The sequence below is a fragment of the Equus quagga genome, chromosome 15 (genome assembly GCF_021613505.1).
Source record: "Equus quagga isolate Etosha38 chromosome 15, UCLA_HA_Equagga_1.0, whole genome shotgun sequence".
In the NCBI taxonomy this organism is placed as follows: Eukaryota; Metazoa; Chordata; class Mammalia; order Perissodactyla; family Equidae; genus Equus; species Equus quagga.
Genome location: NC_060281.1, coordinates 13,671,878 through 13,688,476, shown reverse-complemented (window position 1 = coordinate 13,688,476; position 16,599 = coordinate 13,671,878). Strand labels below are relative to the sequence as shown.

The 16,599-nt window shown below is 44.9% G+C and overlaps 1 protein-coding gene across 1 annotated transcript in view; it reads left to right on the top strand.

Annotated features, from left to right (window-relative positions):
* LOC124226474 (glutathione S-transferase A3-like) overlaps positions 1-13,271 on the top strand; it is a 39,225-nt gene extending 25,954 nt beyond the window's left edge. The window contains exons 2-4 of the mRNA XM_046639790.1: positions 9,965-10,016; positions 10,998-11,130; positions 13,055-13,271. Of these exons, the coding sequence (XP_046495746.1) occupies positions 9,965-10,016; positions 10,998-11,130; positions 13,055-13,271 (402 nt within the window). The remainder of the gene's footprint in view (positions 1-9,964; positions 10,017-10,997; positions 11,131-13,054) is intronic.
* The last annotated feature ends 3,328 nt before the right edge of the window (positions 13,272-16,599 follow it).

The following is a 16,599-nucleotide window of genomic DNA, read 5'->3' as shown; positions in this document are numbered from 1 at the left end:
CCTTCCCCAGCCTTATTGTCTAGATCCTCAGACACTTTGTGCATCCTTTCTGGCTGTGGGCTGGTGTCCAGCTCGTAAAGGCCTGAACACCTGGAGTCATGACTCCACCATCCTCCTGCCTTCTTAATTCATCAGGGTTTGCAGACCTCTGTCAGTGTGCTCTCTCTGTGGGCCGCATCCTCTTCTATAATCTCACTGGCTTGAGTCCACTGCGGGTTTCCTGTCCCTCATCCTCTGAGGTCTCTGCTGGACTGCACCTCAGTCGACACCACCGAGGCCACACTGCTGGTGGTCATGAAGGTCTTGGTCCTTCAGGGAAGGGCCTAAATTGTTCCTATTAATTGTTGATGAAAGAGCAGGGAAAATACCGCACAGGGCTCTCTCCTTGATGTCTTTCCCATAGAGGTTGTGTTTGGCGGCGATGTAGTTGAGGATGGCTCTGCTCTGCACCAGCTCCATCCCATCAATTTCCACCACTGGCACCTGCTGGAACATCAAACCGCCATCTCCTGAAAGAAGAAAAGGAAAAGTAAAGCAAAATGTTTTATGGATCATAACGTTGGGATGAAAAGCTGTTCAAATGACTGAAAATATATAAAGAAACAAGAAATTATTCCCTGGGAACATTTCCAAGGAAATAGCATTTTGTTTTCGCATCCTGTGATAACTTTTTCTTATAACTCTGCCTTTTGCTTTTTAACCTAGTATTTCATTTATCTTTTTATTTCCCATCCAGATATATGGTAAGTCCCTGTATTTTTTTTTATTGAATTCTCATCATGGATATTTGAGGAAGAAGTTGGGAGAAGCTGCAACAGGACCACCAGCCGTTTGCCATTTCAGTTGGGAAGTTCCCAGAACAAGTCTACGGTGCTGCCGGCATTAGGCCATAGCAAGGGAGATTTCTACGGAGGGTGATTTGTATGCTCTTCAAATTCCACCATTGGATAGTGTGTGGTGGGGGGCCCAGTTTTCCCCACCCAGTTCTCCTGGTCTTGCTCTTTCTCTCCCTTCTCACTGACTTACCTGGCGTTCCAACTATCTCAACACCATCTTGATATCTTGATACCATCTTGATATTTGAGTTTATAACACTGCTAGTACATCACCGTGTCCAACCCGTCAGAGAGAATAACTCAAGGCAACCACTGGGCCTGTTTCTCCTCTTTCATGCTCTTAAATGTGTTTGATGTCCTTGCTAGGAGGCTGTGGGATCCTGAGCTGGTACAGCTCAGTCGTGGTGCAGAAAAGCAGGAGAAAGCAAAGAGAGGGATCCACAGGACACCAGGGATGGCCCTGTAGCAAATACTCAGAGAGTTTCATCCCTTCCTGGTCCTGAGGGAGTTACCAAAGCTGCTCAGGGAGCCCCACCCCATACATTTGAAACACTTCTCTCCCTCTTCTTGGCACCCAGCTCCCAGCGTACACACACATAGGCATTGCCTGCAGTTAAATCCTCAACACATGACTTCAACTAGATCCTCTCATCAGAGGAACTTAGGTACTTGGTCTCACCATTTTTCAGCTTTTCCAAGTCCTCTGGAGTGTCTATAAATTTCTCTTCAAACTGGAAAGCAGAAACAGTCAGTGAGTTCCTGTTCTTTCATTCCACAGCATAATAAAAGTTTTAAACTTGAATGGCCCCTCTCTGGCACATAATAAGCAGAAAGGAGATTTCTGAGCTTGGCAGGGCACACAGGGGAGTGTGATCAGGGAAACTGGAAATTTAGATTAGAGCCACCAAGGAAAGAGCACGGGTGGCAGCAGGTAACGGCTCATTCTTGCAGTTTCAATTCTCCTCCACTCTGTTTCCACCGCTGTGGATGATCCTGGTCATTGAGGAGAGGGATGTCACGGAGGGAGGGGACTGGGAAGTTCCTCTAGTTATGGGCTTTTAGTATCTCAGGAAAGACTCCCTCTGCACTAGAGATCAGGACAGGACCTTTTATGTCCCCCAGCATAGGGTACACCAGGGGACAGTGATTATCTTAGATGCTGCCACCAGTGACTTCTGCTGTCATTGACATCGCTGCATCCCGGGAGGCTCCGCTTAGTACAAAATGAGTCCTGGTTGCTGCACATCTTTACCTCTAAGATTCAGAATTTCCTCTCCTGGAAAACTGGGACAGCCTAGGTTAGATTCCCAATTGAAGAAAGGAGAAAGACTTCCCAAACTAGTTTAAAATATTGTTTTTTAATCAAGAAACCTTGGTTTCTGATATGACTGCCTGGATTTGAACATCATTTCTTACACGTGCTGCCTCTTGACGTTGGACACGTCACTGAATCTCCTCATGTCTCAGTATCCTCATCTATATAATGAGTATAGTTATGGTGCCTACGTTATAGGCTGGTGTGAAGGTTAAATCAGCAAGGTATGCAAAGGCCTTTAAACAGCACCATGTATACACTAGATGCTCAACAAACATAAGTTATCAGGATTTTCAAAGATGGTTGCTGTTTCAACTTACCATCCTTTTTTTTAAATGTAAAACCACCTTACACTGGGGAACCTCTGCTCCGTCCTTGACCTACATTCAGGACTTTGACCTTGGTGTAGATTCTCCTTCTCCTGAGACAAGTCTCTCTGGTTGGAGGGCAGCCAGCAGCAAGGCCGTCATCTGACCAGAAGCTCTGAATGCTTGTGGAGTTTCAATACAAATATGAAAATCAGTGAGTATATGATCATGTGGTTTACTTAATCAGCAGAATTGACCAAACCAAAGGTCAAAAGAGACCGATGTCAAGAAAATGGGTCTCAGCGTTGATGCGATTTGGTTCCAATCTTGGCTCTGCCTCATGGTAGCTGTGTGATCGGGGCACAGTCACTTAGCATCTCCAGGCCTCAGTTTCCTCCTCTATCAAATGCAGGGAGGACATTTTCTTAAACGTAATATGTTGTGTTAAAATACAGATTACAGGACCCCGGCCACACACACCAAGTATAACTAGTAGTGCTATTTGCAGTGGCTGCTATGGTTTAAAGGGTTCTTGATGGTGAAAAGCTTGGGAATCTGGGGAATTCTAACTTGTCCAGTGGAAGCATTTATTGTGGATCCACATGGCTCCACAGGGTCAGACTCTAGAGATAGTGAGGTAGGGGTGCAGCAACACCTAAAGCACCCAGTTCCAGACAAACATAAGGGATGGTGGCTGGTCATCAAGGGAGGGCGGCCGAGGTGGGATGCGGTTGGCTAGTGAGATGGTGTTTGTGAGGCTAATGGAGATGGATGGGATGGTGAGGACCAGCCTTTGGGCACAGAGAACCCAGAAGCCCTGACCAAGAGCCTCTGGTAAGTCCTGCCCCATCCCCTCTTCAGTCAAGCTGATGGAGAAGAGGAAGCCTGGGATGCACTCAGCATCTCCCCTACTTCACCCTCCTGTGCTGAACTCATCCTGCCTAGGGGCTCTCAACACATCCCTCAACCCCACAGCTGACGCTGAGCTACAGGGAAAACAGGTTATTGATTTATAGAGAGACAACGACCTGAAAGGGCACTATTTGGATGTTTTGTATTCTTCTTTCTTTATGAAATCGAGAGAGGACCAGCTAAAGTCCCATGCATCTGTGAAGCAATCAAGAAAGTATAATCCCAAGGCTTCAGTAAACATGTTGTTATGAGGCTGAAGGGAGCACAGTAGAAGCTCCTGTCACAGGACACGACCTCACCTGGAACCCTTCTCTTCTGCTCTCACCGGAGGGACAAGATATCCTGAGTCTGTCCATGACTCCTCCCCAGGAAAACCCTCCCAAAGTTGCTGATCCATCTGACCTGGATTGAGAAGAGTGTTCTCAGTGCCACCTCTAAAGGGCAGCACTCAACAGAGTCCCAGAGAAACCTGCCACCTTTCCTCTGGGACTATGGCATTTTGGCACTGTAAATGCTTGAGTGTCCTCCTAGACGCTACCCCCTCCTCCTCCTTTTAATCACCTCCTTACTTGTGTGCAACCTCATAGAATATAAGCTGCCTCAGGACAGGGCCGGTGTCTGTCTTGTTCATCCATATATCCCCAGGACCTAGCACAGGAGCTGGCACTTAAAGGTGCTTGACAAACTCACTGCTGAGTGAATGTATCACATCTTTCACAGGAGGTTTCTCGCAATCCTCTCCTCCTCCCCACATTTGTGGTTATGTCTGCACTTTAATCATATTATAGTCCGATATTATATAGTTTTGTCCTTTTATTATGGAAATTTCCCACAAGTACCAAAATAAATATAAAAGTAGAAAGATCCTCCTTGTACCATTCACCCAGCTTCAATAATTATCAACTCAAGCCAGTGTTGTGTCATCCATATGCCCACCACACTCTGTCTCCTGTAATAATTTGAAACAAATCAGAAATATCATATATGTCCTCTTTAAATACTTCATGTGTATCACTAAAACATTAGAATTATTTTAAAAATAACCACAGTACACTATCACACCTAAAACTTTAACAATAACTCTTTAATTTTGTCTAAGATGCCATAATGTTCATGTTTCTAATTACTGCATAAATGACATAAATGATATTTTACACTTTGTTTAAATCCAAATCCAAATAAGGTCCACACATTGTGGTCAGTTTCTTAACTTTATTTGAATTGTTTGTGCTCTTTGGTGATAAGAAATTTTAATGATGTATTAGGTCATTAATGCTCATCTCTGAAGAATAGAATTTTTTTTTAATGGAAAACTCTTGACAGATCACTGAGTAAGAATAGTCTCCTAGCTCATGTGAGAAAGGACTTTGATAATCTTAGATGCGACTTAAAATGACCAAACTCAGAAGGGACCTTGACTCGGGCGGCAGCCAGGAGCCACACGATCAGCTCCATCCGGCCTCGTGCGCTGAAGTAGTGCAGCCTGGGCTTCCCCACCATGATGCTGTCTCCTGGGTTCTCTACACCTGAATGAACGACGGAAACAACAGAAACAAAACTGCACTTTAGGATCCGTGGTTAGCAGCACCAACAATGCTGAGGAAGGGTCTGCCTCCTTCCGGTCTGCCTCCTTCCTGGCAGACTTGGAGAGTCCCTGGAATGCCTTCCTTGGCCCAAGTTCTCACCCTCAGGAGCCGAGCCCAGGAAACTGCATCAAACCATTCTCCAGTCTCCACTGGGTAAAATTTGGTGGGCTTAGCAGCATAATAGGTGAGTCTGTGGTAAGGATGCAAGCGTGTTTTAGGGGGAGAGAGAAGGATTAGAGAACTAATATTTATTGAACGTCTCCTCTTAACAATCCTGACCAAACGCTAACCCCTTTGTATAAATTATACATATATATTTTTTTTTTTTTGCTGAGGAAGATTTACCATGAGCTTACACCTGTTGCCAATCCTCGGCTTTTTTAACCTTGATGAAGATTTCCCCTGCACAAACATCTGTGCCAATCTTCTGCTATTTTGTATGTGGGTGCCCACCACAGCATGGCTGAGGAGTGGTGCAAACCTGCGAACCCAGACTGCTGAAGCAGAGCCTGCCGAACTTAACTACTATGCCATGGGGTCAGATCCTGGCTACATTATAACTTTAAGCTCCTAACAGCCCCATGAAATGGTTATTATTATCCCCATTTTTCAGTTAATGGGACCAAGGCTCAGAGGTTAAATGACACATCCACAGTCACACTCCAGCAGGTGAGGAATGTGGAAATCCATCCCAGGACTAAAGCGTGGGCTGGGCTGGAACCCACACAGACGCAGGCCCTGGGAGCCTGTGAGGACCTTGAACCAGAGGACTTCCCTGACAGCGAGGAGGCAGAGGGAGCAGAGTTAATGCAACATTTGTTCCAGAGCTGGAATTAGGGCTCAGAGTCGCTGAACTGTGGCTCAAAAGATCCTAATCCTTTGCACAGACGCAGGATGCTGATTTCTTGCTTTTTATGGAATTCTACATTCTACATCTACCTAGTGCACTTTATAATCTGTAAAAAGGGAAGTTACTGCATTAACTTTTCAATATGTGGAATGGAACCAACATTTGTTCACTGTCTGTCATACAGTGGATGCTCACAAATTTGCCTTCATTTAATCCTACAAAAATCACCTGAGGTGGAATCTCTTATTACTCTCACTTCACAGCTGGGGAGATGGAGGTTTCTAGAGAACTTGCCCAAGGTAGGTGGTGGTCCTGGGATTCAAACCCACTTCTACGTGAAACCAAAGTCTAGGACTCATTTTCTGTATCGGGATTTTTCAAAATACGCGTGACCATCCTTCAGTGGATCGTGAAATCCACCAACTCTTAAAACGAAATACGAGACTGTAGACACTATCCAAGTGCACTATATGGAGACAAGGGGAGTATCATTTCAGGAGTGTTAGCTCCAGTCATAAGTGTGTTGCATGCGTGGATGTGTGCACACTCATTTGGCCAACAGATGGTAAGAGAGACACAGGTTGTGTCCAGTCAGCAAACTCTGAAAGCCCTTGTTCCAACCCAGGCTGCGTGGGTAGTCGACACAGCAGGGGACCAGAGACTGAAGCTCAGCGGTTCCAACAGCGGACATGGCTAGTTCTCTCATGGGAGTGAATGCAAGTGAAACTGGCAAACAGTTAGCCATTGATGATGAAGTAGCTAGGAACTAAAGGTTTTTTCCTTGTTGCAGTTACTGATTCTAGCTTTCAGCTGTTTAACCTGCCCATTGTTAACTACGCTGCTTAGGCCTTATGCTATCTGACTCCCACTAGGCTCCTGTAGATACCATCTTCCTGGAGCCTGGGTCACCATGGTGATTGGCATTTGAGCTATTTTTCAGGATTTAGAACACTTTTTCCACTCCAGGCCGGTTGAGACTACCAACTTATGAACCAGGCCTGCACAGATGTCTGATAGGTGACATTTTGAGGTCAAGAGGCTAAAAACTCCACCCTCAGATCATGCTCACACTGCCATTTTGTGAGCATGGGTCCTATGAAGAGGCATGGAGTCTGACTACGCTTGCACAGATCATCAATTGCCTCACCTCTCCTCCCCTCCAATCACCTCTCTCCACACTTCAGACCACCTTGCCCCCCATTCCACAAACATCCCTGAGTCCCTATTTTTGGGGAAGCTGATTTTAGACTCATGTTCTCGCTTCCTACATGGCTGCCTTGTCATTGAACTCTCTTTCCGCTGCAAATTGGTCGTCTCAGTGTTGGGCTTTCCAGGTGGCAGCAACAATGAACCTGGTGCGGCAACAGAAACACGCAGGACTCGTTACAAGCAGCAGTCCCAAAGCCAGGGACTTAGAGAGGAACACCTGCATTTTCTCTGCAAATCGCAGGCTCTGTTTAGAAAACATTAAGATTCTTCTTGCAAAATTGTATTGTTGTGGAGTTTGGGACAAAAATATACTTCTCTTTACTCAGTGGATATTTCTCTGGCAAGTGCGTGTGACTTGAATTTTAGATTTTCAATATCCAGACCTTTAATGAAGGACTCAAAAGCCTAACCTTTAGAAGCAAAATATCCTTTGGAAACATACTTAATGAACTCGTCTGTCTTGTAATTGGAGATATTGGAGTTTGTACTTTCCTATCATGGGAAGTGGAGGTGCTATGAGGAGTAGAATGAACAGGAGACTAAAGCTGGCACTATGGTGGGAGGTGTGTTTGCTGTGGCCCAAGGTTCACTGAGCCAAGTGACTCACACCTCACACTCAGCTCCCTTCCCTGTGACTGAGGATCAAGTTATGAAGGGAAAGGAATCTTATGTTAGATGATATTTTATCATAACTCTCTTCCTTAAGGCAACTTTCCTCTCCTCCCACTAGGAGGTTTCCAAAGGCCTGGTCAAGACTCGGGCAAAGGTCAGCATATCCTAAAGCCTTGCTGATCAACAGAAAATGAGAACTAGAGAGTTTCAATGAATTGCCAAATGTCACACACGTATGCTCCTGATTCACACTCACTGTCCAGCACCTGTGTCTACCCTCGACAACAACCCAGGAAATAGCTTCTAATGTCCCATTTTAAAGATGAGGAAACTGGAGTTCACAGACACACAGCAGCTTCACTGGGCTCAAGCATTTGTCCTTGGATGTCAGGCCACCTGATTTCAGGTTTCACTCCCCGGGTGAGACTTAGGCTCTCTCTAGGCTTCTCTCTGAGACTCCTGTTTGGTTTTCCCATTCGGAATCCATCACCAACTAGTGGCTGAGGGAGGGAGAGAGGGAAACACGGAATTCGTGAGTTCCTCTCTGTCAGCTGATTTTAGGGGCCTGATAAGAATAAACATGGATAAAAGCATGCCTTGCTTTACTTTGCCTTCCCAAAACTCTACTGTGAGTAAGCTCAGGAGCAGCGTAACTACATTTAACCTTAATAGGGGAGAGGGCTTATGTTCCTCAAATGCATGTGTGCATGATAATTCCAGGAGTAAAGTAAAGGAGTGATGTTGGGGATGGTCCTAATTACAGAGTTTCAGATGCTCAGCTGAGTGGGTCTCTCAGGGGTCCTGTTGTGTTGTGTGGGTATCCTTCATTGATCAACGAATACCCATTTACTTGTAGTTCGGAGGAGAGATAAAGGGAACAGCTCACTCTGCTGGTTTCACAAAGGAGTGGATATGAATCGCAGATCCACCACCTACATTGTGCAAGTTCCTCTAGAAACCTGAATATCCGCAAACTGTAAAATGAGAGTAATAAAGACTGCACCCTGGGGCTGGCCGGATGGCACAGCGGTTAAATTTGCACGTTCTGCTTCGGCAGCCCGGGACTCGCTGGTTCGGATCCCGGGTGCAGACACGGCACAGTTTGGAAAGCCATGCTGCGGTAGCCATCCCACATATAAAGCAGAGGAAGATGGGCATGGATGTTAGCTCAGGGCCAGTATTCCTCAAAAGAAAAAGAAAAGACTGCACCTCAGGTGACTTTTGTAGGATTAAATGAAGGTAAATTTTGGGTCTTGTCCATTGTATGACAGAGATTGAGCAAATGTTAGTTCTACTCCATGTACTGTAAAGTGAATGCAGTAACATCATTTTTCTAGATTATATAATGCATCAAGTAGAGGTAGAATCTAGAATTCCAAAAAAAAAAAAAAGCAAAGAGAAGAATAAGGAAGGAATCAGCATCCTTCTTCTGTGGAAAGAATTAGGATCTTTTGAGCTAGGGCTAAGTGAGTCTGAGCCCTAATTCCAGCTCTGGAACAAATGTAGCCTTAACTTTGCTCCTTCTGCCTCCTCGCCATCAGAGAAGCCCTCTGGTTCAAGGTCCTCACAGGCTCCCAGTGCCTGTGTCTGTGGGGTTCCAGCCCTGCCCTCCCTTTAGTCCTGGGCTGGATTTCCACGTCCATCACTACCTGAGTGTGACTGTGGGCGTGTCGTTTAACCACTGAACATCGGTTCCATTAGCTGACCAATGGAGATGATGACAACTATTGCATGGGGCTGCTAGGTGATTAAAGATATAATGCAGCCAAAGGGGTCAGCACTCAGTCAGGATCGTTAGGAGGAGATTTTCAATAAATATTATTTCTCTAATCTGTCCCCCTCCCCGGACACCCACTCACACATCCTTTCCACAGACTCTCACTTGTTAGACCTCCAAGATGGCCAGATTTCACCCAGTGCAGACTGCAGAGTGTTTGGTGCAATTTCCAGGGCTCTGCTCCTGAAGGTGAGAATTTGAGTGACGTAAGACAAACGAGTTACCTGAGATATTAAAACCGCATAACTAGAGGCACTTCCCAGTCCCTTCCCTCTGTGACATCCCCCTCCCCAATGACCAGGATCATCCACAGAGGTGGAAACAGGGTGGAGGTGAATTGAAACCTCAAGAATGAGCTGTTACCTGCTGTCCCCCACGCTCTTTCCTCAATGGCTCTTACCTAACTTTCCAGTTGCCCTGATCACACTCTTCTGTATGCCCTGCCAGGTCAGAAATCTTCCTTTTGCTTATTATGTCCAGACAGGGGTCATTAAAGTGTAAACTTCTATAATGCTATGGAATGAAAGAACAAAGCTCATTTACTGTTTCTGCTTTCCAGTTTGAAGAGAAATTTATGGAAACTTTAGAAGACTTTGAAAAGCCAAGAAATGGTAAGACCGAGTATGTAAATTCCTCTGATGAGAGGATCTGGAGAAGCTAGAACTTGAGGTTTTAACCCCAGGCATTGCCTGTGTGTGCTGGGAACCGGGAGATAAGCAGAGGGTTAGGAGTGGCTCAGATGTGCACAGTGGGGTTTTGTGAGCTGCTTTGGTAACTCCCTCAGGGCCAGGAAGGGCTAAAGCTCTCTGAGTATTTGCTCTAGGACCATCCCCAGTGCCTGTGGACCCCTCTCTTTGCTTTCTCCTGCTCTTCTGCACCACGACTGAGTTGTACCAGCCCAGGATCCCACAGCCTCCCAGCAAGGACGTGAAGCATGTGCAATAGAGTGAAAGAGGAGAAACAGGCCCAGCAGTTGCCTGGAATTCTTCTTTCTGATGGTTTGACAAGGTGATGTCCCAACACTGTATAGATTAAGATAACAAGAGGGTGCTGGCATATTTGGAATGCCAGGTGAGCCTGTGAGGAGGGAGAGAAAGACTGAGGGCCGGCAGCAGTGGCTGGGAAAACAGGGTTCCCCAGCACACAGTATCCATTGGTGAGATTTGAAGAGCTTACGAAACGCCCTCCCTAGAAATCTCACTAAGTCCTGGCCTATTGCTGGGTCCCCCATAGACTTGTTCTCGGAACGTCCCAACTGAAATGGCAAACGGCTGGTGGTCCTGTAGCAGCCTCTCCCAACTTCTTCCTCAAATATCCATGGAGAGGAATCGAGCACAAAAAATACACAGAATATCATGTGTCTCAAAGGGAAATAAAAGATAAATGAAATAATAGGTTAAAAAGTAAATGAGAGATTGGTAAGAAAAAGGATTACAGGGAGCTAAAAACAAAAGCCATTTCCTTCAAATATTCCCAGGTAATAATTTTTTGTTTCCTTTTGTCTATTCAGTCATTTCAACAAACAGTTTTTCATCCTGAAAGTGTGAATCTCAAAACATTGCTCTCTACTTTTTCTTTTCTTCCTTCGAAAGATGGGAGTTTGATGTTCCAGCAGGTGCCAATGGTGGAAATTGATGGGATGAAGCTGGTGCAGAGCAGACCCATCCTCAACTACATCGCCGCCAAACACAACCTCTCTGGGAGAGACACCAAGGAGAGAGCCCTGTGCGGTATTTTTCCTGCTCTTTCATCAACAATTAATAAGAATAATTTAGGGCCTTCCTTGAAGGACCAAGTCCACGTCAGGGGCATCATGGCCACCAGCAGTGTAGCCTCGGTGGTGTCGACTGAGGTGCAGCCCAGCAGAGACCTCGGAGGATGAGGGACAGGAAACCTGCAGTGGACTCAAGCCAGTGGGATTATAGAAGAGGATGCGGCCCACAGAGAGGGCAGGGTGACAGAGGTCTGCAAACCCTGATGAATTCTTAGAAGGCAGGAGGATGGTGGAGTCATGACTCCAGGAGCTCAGACCTTTAGTAGCTGGACACCAGCCCACAGCCAGAGATGAGGACAAAGTGTCTGAGGATCTAGAGGATAAGGCTGGGGAATGAAGGACCCAAAGAAGCTGATGCTCATCTTCCAGAATTTACCAGAATGATGACCAGGAACCTAACTTTCACCCAGGGATATGGACGGGCCATATGACAAGGCTTAGCAGATGATGAGCCCAAGATGCCAGGGTTGCATCGAGCACTTTGATACAAGATTGAAGCAGCAGATTATTTCAATAAGACCATAACGAGGGGACTCTTCTCTGTTGTGATGGTGCCACATGATTAAAATTAAAACCGGGTAAGGAACTGGGGCAGTTATTCAAAGGTTAAACATAGGGTTACCATATGACTCAGCGATTCCACAATGATGTGTGTACGCAAGAGAACTGAAATTATATCAACACTAAAACTTGTACGCAATTGTTTGTAAGTGTTGTTTATAGTCTTCAAAAAATGGAAACAGTATAAAGTTCCCCCAGGTGATGACTGGATGAGCCGAGTGTGGTACAGCCATGCAGTGGAATGTTATCTGTCCATGGGAAGGAATGAAGCTCTGATGCAGGCTGCAACACGGATGAACTTTGCCAACATTAGGTTACATAAAGAAAGCAGACACGAATGGCACTTATTGTATAATTCCGTATTAGAAAATGTCTGGAACATTCCTATCCATAGAAACAGAAAGTAGTTGAGTGGTTGCCTGGGGCCAGAGGGAAGGATGGAAGAATGTAGAATGAATGCTGATGCACACAGCACTTCATTTTGAAGGATGAAAATATTTTATTAGATCATGGTGATGGTACAAAACTCTGAATTTACTAAAAGATCACAAAATTGTACACTTGAAAAAGATGACATTGTGATAGCAGAATTATAGGTCAAGAAAACTTTTATTTTTAAAAAACTGTTATAGGAAGCCCGGTCTGGAACACACACAAGAAACCTAGCATATGCACTGGTGGGAAGTATATAAAGAATTACCCAATTTCAGGGGATACTTTAGGTTTGGCCTCGAGAAATGCACATATGGTCAGTGTTGGACAAGAGTACATGGAGAGGGCTGTGGAACCATGTTCTATGGAAAATCATTGAAAGATGCTGACATTGGGCATTCAGTGGGTCTGGGTGCTGTAACAGGGTGAGAGGCAGAGGGACATGGCTGAGACGGCTGGACCGGGGACTCCCTGTGGAGGTGACTTAGGTGGCAGGTCTTTGGTCATGTGAATCACACTGAGTTTGTGCACAGAGCAAACCCAGCAGAGCTGACAAACCCTAGCTAGAATCTCAGAGGTCACTTGCAGTGGTTCCACCAATGTCTCTCATGCCTGTGACTCGGGGCAGGTCACCCATGCTCTCAGTCCTTATGTTTGGTCATGTGTATAACAAAAATTTTAACATATATCTACCTGAAAAGCTTGTTCTAGAATGAAATGTGAAAATCAGGGAGAACTCATAGGTGAATGACTGGACTATAAAAATGCTCCCAATGGAGGTGAATTCCTTTGCCACCTCCTGATGCTCCATTCTTTTCCATTTTTCAACTATAAAACGTAAGGCAAGAGACCTTTGACAATTTGGTCATTTTTATCTTTCAGGATTGATATGTACATAGAAGGTATGGCAGATTTGAATGAAATGTTCATCTTTTTGCCCATAATCACACCTCATGAGAAAGGTGCCAAGATTACCCAGATCAAAGAGAGCACAACAAATCGTTATTTCCCCACATTTGAAAAAGCGAATCGGCTGTTTAGTGTGTTAGGGGCACTGAGATTAGAGGAGAAAGAAGAGAACTGGGCATTCCTGGGATGAGGACCTTCACTCCCAGTCAACCCTCCTGAATCCTTGTTAATGGAGCATCCTGACACTCAAGGCATTTTTTAAAATCCAATGTGAGGAAGAATTGTGCCATTTTCACCCAAGTTATAATTTTTCACCAAAACTTTAATTTACTAGGGCCCAATCTAGCATTTTGTATTCACTGGAATTTCATGGTCATGAGGCTTGGGCTCTGGGAGGCTCTGGGAGCCCCCCTAGAGACGGGAGCAGATCCTGCATAACACCAGACAGGGGCTTTTGCTCCAGGAGGACCACAATGAAACAATACATCAGAAAGTATTCTGGCAAATTATGAAGGGTGACATGGGACCAGCTGTCCATCAGGAGAATGTTGTAGAGTTTCAGGGAATGGATGAATGGATGAGATGTATCTATGCAGAGATGGGGGCTGAGGGATGGAGAGGAAGTGGCAGATGAAATGATGTGAAGGGAAAATAATCTGCAATTTTGGGGACCATGGCTCTTAGATTTTTGAGGAAAGTCATGCAAACTGAGGAAATAAATTTCCGTCATGACACATCGTACCTAACTTAGTTAATGTTTCTCTTTGAAGGTAAAGCAGAACATTTCAAGACCAAGTCTACCTGGTATCATGCTAAATAAAAATCAGGAACCAAAAAATGATCGTAAGAGATACAGGAGGCTTACATACAAATAAAGCATCAAATCATTCTTTCATTCGTTCAGCAAATGTGCATTCAGTGCTGGTGTGTCAGATCCTGATCAAGGAGTCAGGAATTTAATAGTAATCAGAAAATCCGCTCTCCTGGCCGTTGTGGTGCTGAGAGTTTAGCACGTTCACATGGTGACAAACTCCTCAGTCACTGCAGCTGGAGGACGTCTGTCCTCTGAGATCAAAGAGCCCTGTGATGACATAAATGAAAGATGCACATTATAATATGGTATTTGATGCTTCATTGTATTCTTTATGTTTTATCCATACTTCTATATGCATACGTAGTGTCAAAGGGTATTTGCCACAATGTTATAATCTTTAGTTGGTGGTGCCATGTTTTTCTCTGTCATTTTATATGTCTGCAATATTTTTAATAAACATCGTATATTTCCTGCAATATTTTATTATGAAAGATTCAAAGTTTATTAAACCTTGAAATACATACACAATGAACTCATATTACCCATCATCTATATTCAAAAATTAACATATTATTATGATGTTTGCTTAATCATATATGTCCCCAACCTCTCTCCTACCATCAAGCATGTTATTTCTTGTTGCACGTGAAAGCAGGTGCAGACATCAGTGCAGTCAGCCCCAGACACTTCAGCAGGCAAATTAGAACATATTCCACCAATGTTGTTGACAGACACAGGTCGGGTAGGAGTCAGAGCCAATGTTGTAAGGGGATGGTGAGTTGAGGTGACCTGGGGTTATTTCAGGTCCCAGAGAGATAGACCAGGAAATGAGGAGAGCAGACGGGAGGAGAAAAGTAGACTCTGAAATAGTCTGCTGAGGACTGAGGAAGGCTGTCATGGAGGTGGAGTCTTTGCCCAAGGACGAGAGGAGAAAGAAAGATGGAGAGAGAGAGAGACAGAGAGACACAAATGAAGAGCCATGTCCTGAAGATTCAGGGCTGCACAGTGTAGGGTGTGAGACTGAAAGAAACACGGCACAGCGGTGCTAAGCCCTTGGCCCAGTGGAAGGTGCAAGTAGGGAGCCTCAGTGATGTGGGAAGGGAAAAGGAAATGGTAGCCTGGGCTTCAGCTGCGGACTGGGTAAGGAACAACAGAGCACCACTCCTCCCTCTGCAAAGACTCTTTTTCCAAGCAAGGTCACACTCACAGGTTCCCCGTATGGGGACATGGACCTATCTTTTCAGGGACCCACCATATCGCCCATTAGAGGGTATGGAGGAAAAAAATTGTTGGCAAATGGTGAAGCAGGGGATTGATACATTGGATTTGTCCCCTACAACATTTAGGACTAAAAAATTATTTACTATTTATCTGAAATTCACATTTAATCGGTTGTCCTGTGTTTTATCCGTGACCCCATATAAAAGCATTCCAGAACTCCCCTTGCCCCTTGCTGATGTCAGCGCCTGCTCTGCTCATGGCAGAGGTTTCTCATCTGCCTCCGTCCTTGCACCCAATTCATGAGAACCTCACAGTAAGTTTCTTCAAAAAGCCATGCCCCACTGACAGGCAGAGAGAGTCCAAACATCCTGAAAATGTTTGTTTCATCCTTCAATTGTCAACCTTGAAAAGGAAAGTTTTAACAAATTATTTTGTGATAAGAGGATGACTTGCCAGTTTTCTTCTAAACTAGCTTGGAGCTTCAGGCCCTGAACTCTGTAGGAGGGGCTTTTCCTTTCCTGGACTCCCCCTGCGTCAGAGGGAGGAGTTACTCCATTACAAAACCAGCTTGTCAACAACTGAAGGGTTAGCATTGAGTTGCTGAGCCAAGTGGGAGACAGACTTTAAGAAGGTGAGTGCTGATTTTATGACTCTTCATATCCTGCCTCACATCCTGACATCTAGGTCACCACAAAAATGTACCCTGAGCACAAGAACAACCTCTTTTAGACTCACGTCGTGCCTTCTTGGTGTGCTTAGGGGTGAGTTCAAGGGTTGTTTATGCAATTACTGTTTGATGCATCTTTACAGAAAAGTAGCAATAAAGAATTTCAAAAACTAGGGCACGAGAACTTACATATGAAAAAAATTAAAGACAGGAGGAGAAAAACAGTGATAGCATTTAACAATCTGAAAATATGACCCGTGCAAGAGAGAGTGTGGGTGTTTAGGGGGAAGTTACTTTTTGTACAGAAGTAGTTGACACACAACAGTTGTGAACTGTGACACTGTAATACTCTCCGTGGAAATTCAGACTGAATATTAGTTATAATAGGAACAAATTAGTCCCAATGTCAGCACAACAGCATGTTAATTCTGTCTCTTCTGGAATTAACTTGCTGGGAAGTCTCATTCTCTCTTTGGGGTTCAACCAATTCATGGCAAATTCTAAAATTGGCTGGAGCAGGGTTTCCCAATTTTGGGAATATTGACATTTTGGGCTGGGTAATCCTTTCTCATGGGGAGCTGTCCTGTTCAATTTCCTTTTTTTTCTTCTTAGTTAAAAAGTATTTATTATAGGGGCTGGTCCAGTGGCGTAGTGGTTAAGTTTGCATGCTTTGGTGGCCTGAGGTTCGCTGGTTCAGATCCTGGGAGCAGACCTTGTACCGCTCATCAAGCCATGCGGTGGCAGGCATGCCACATATAAAATAGAGGAGGATGGGCAAGGATGTTAGCTCAGGGCCAATCTCCCTCCACAAAAAGA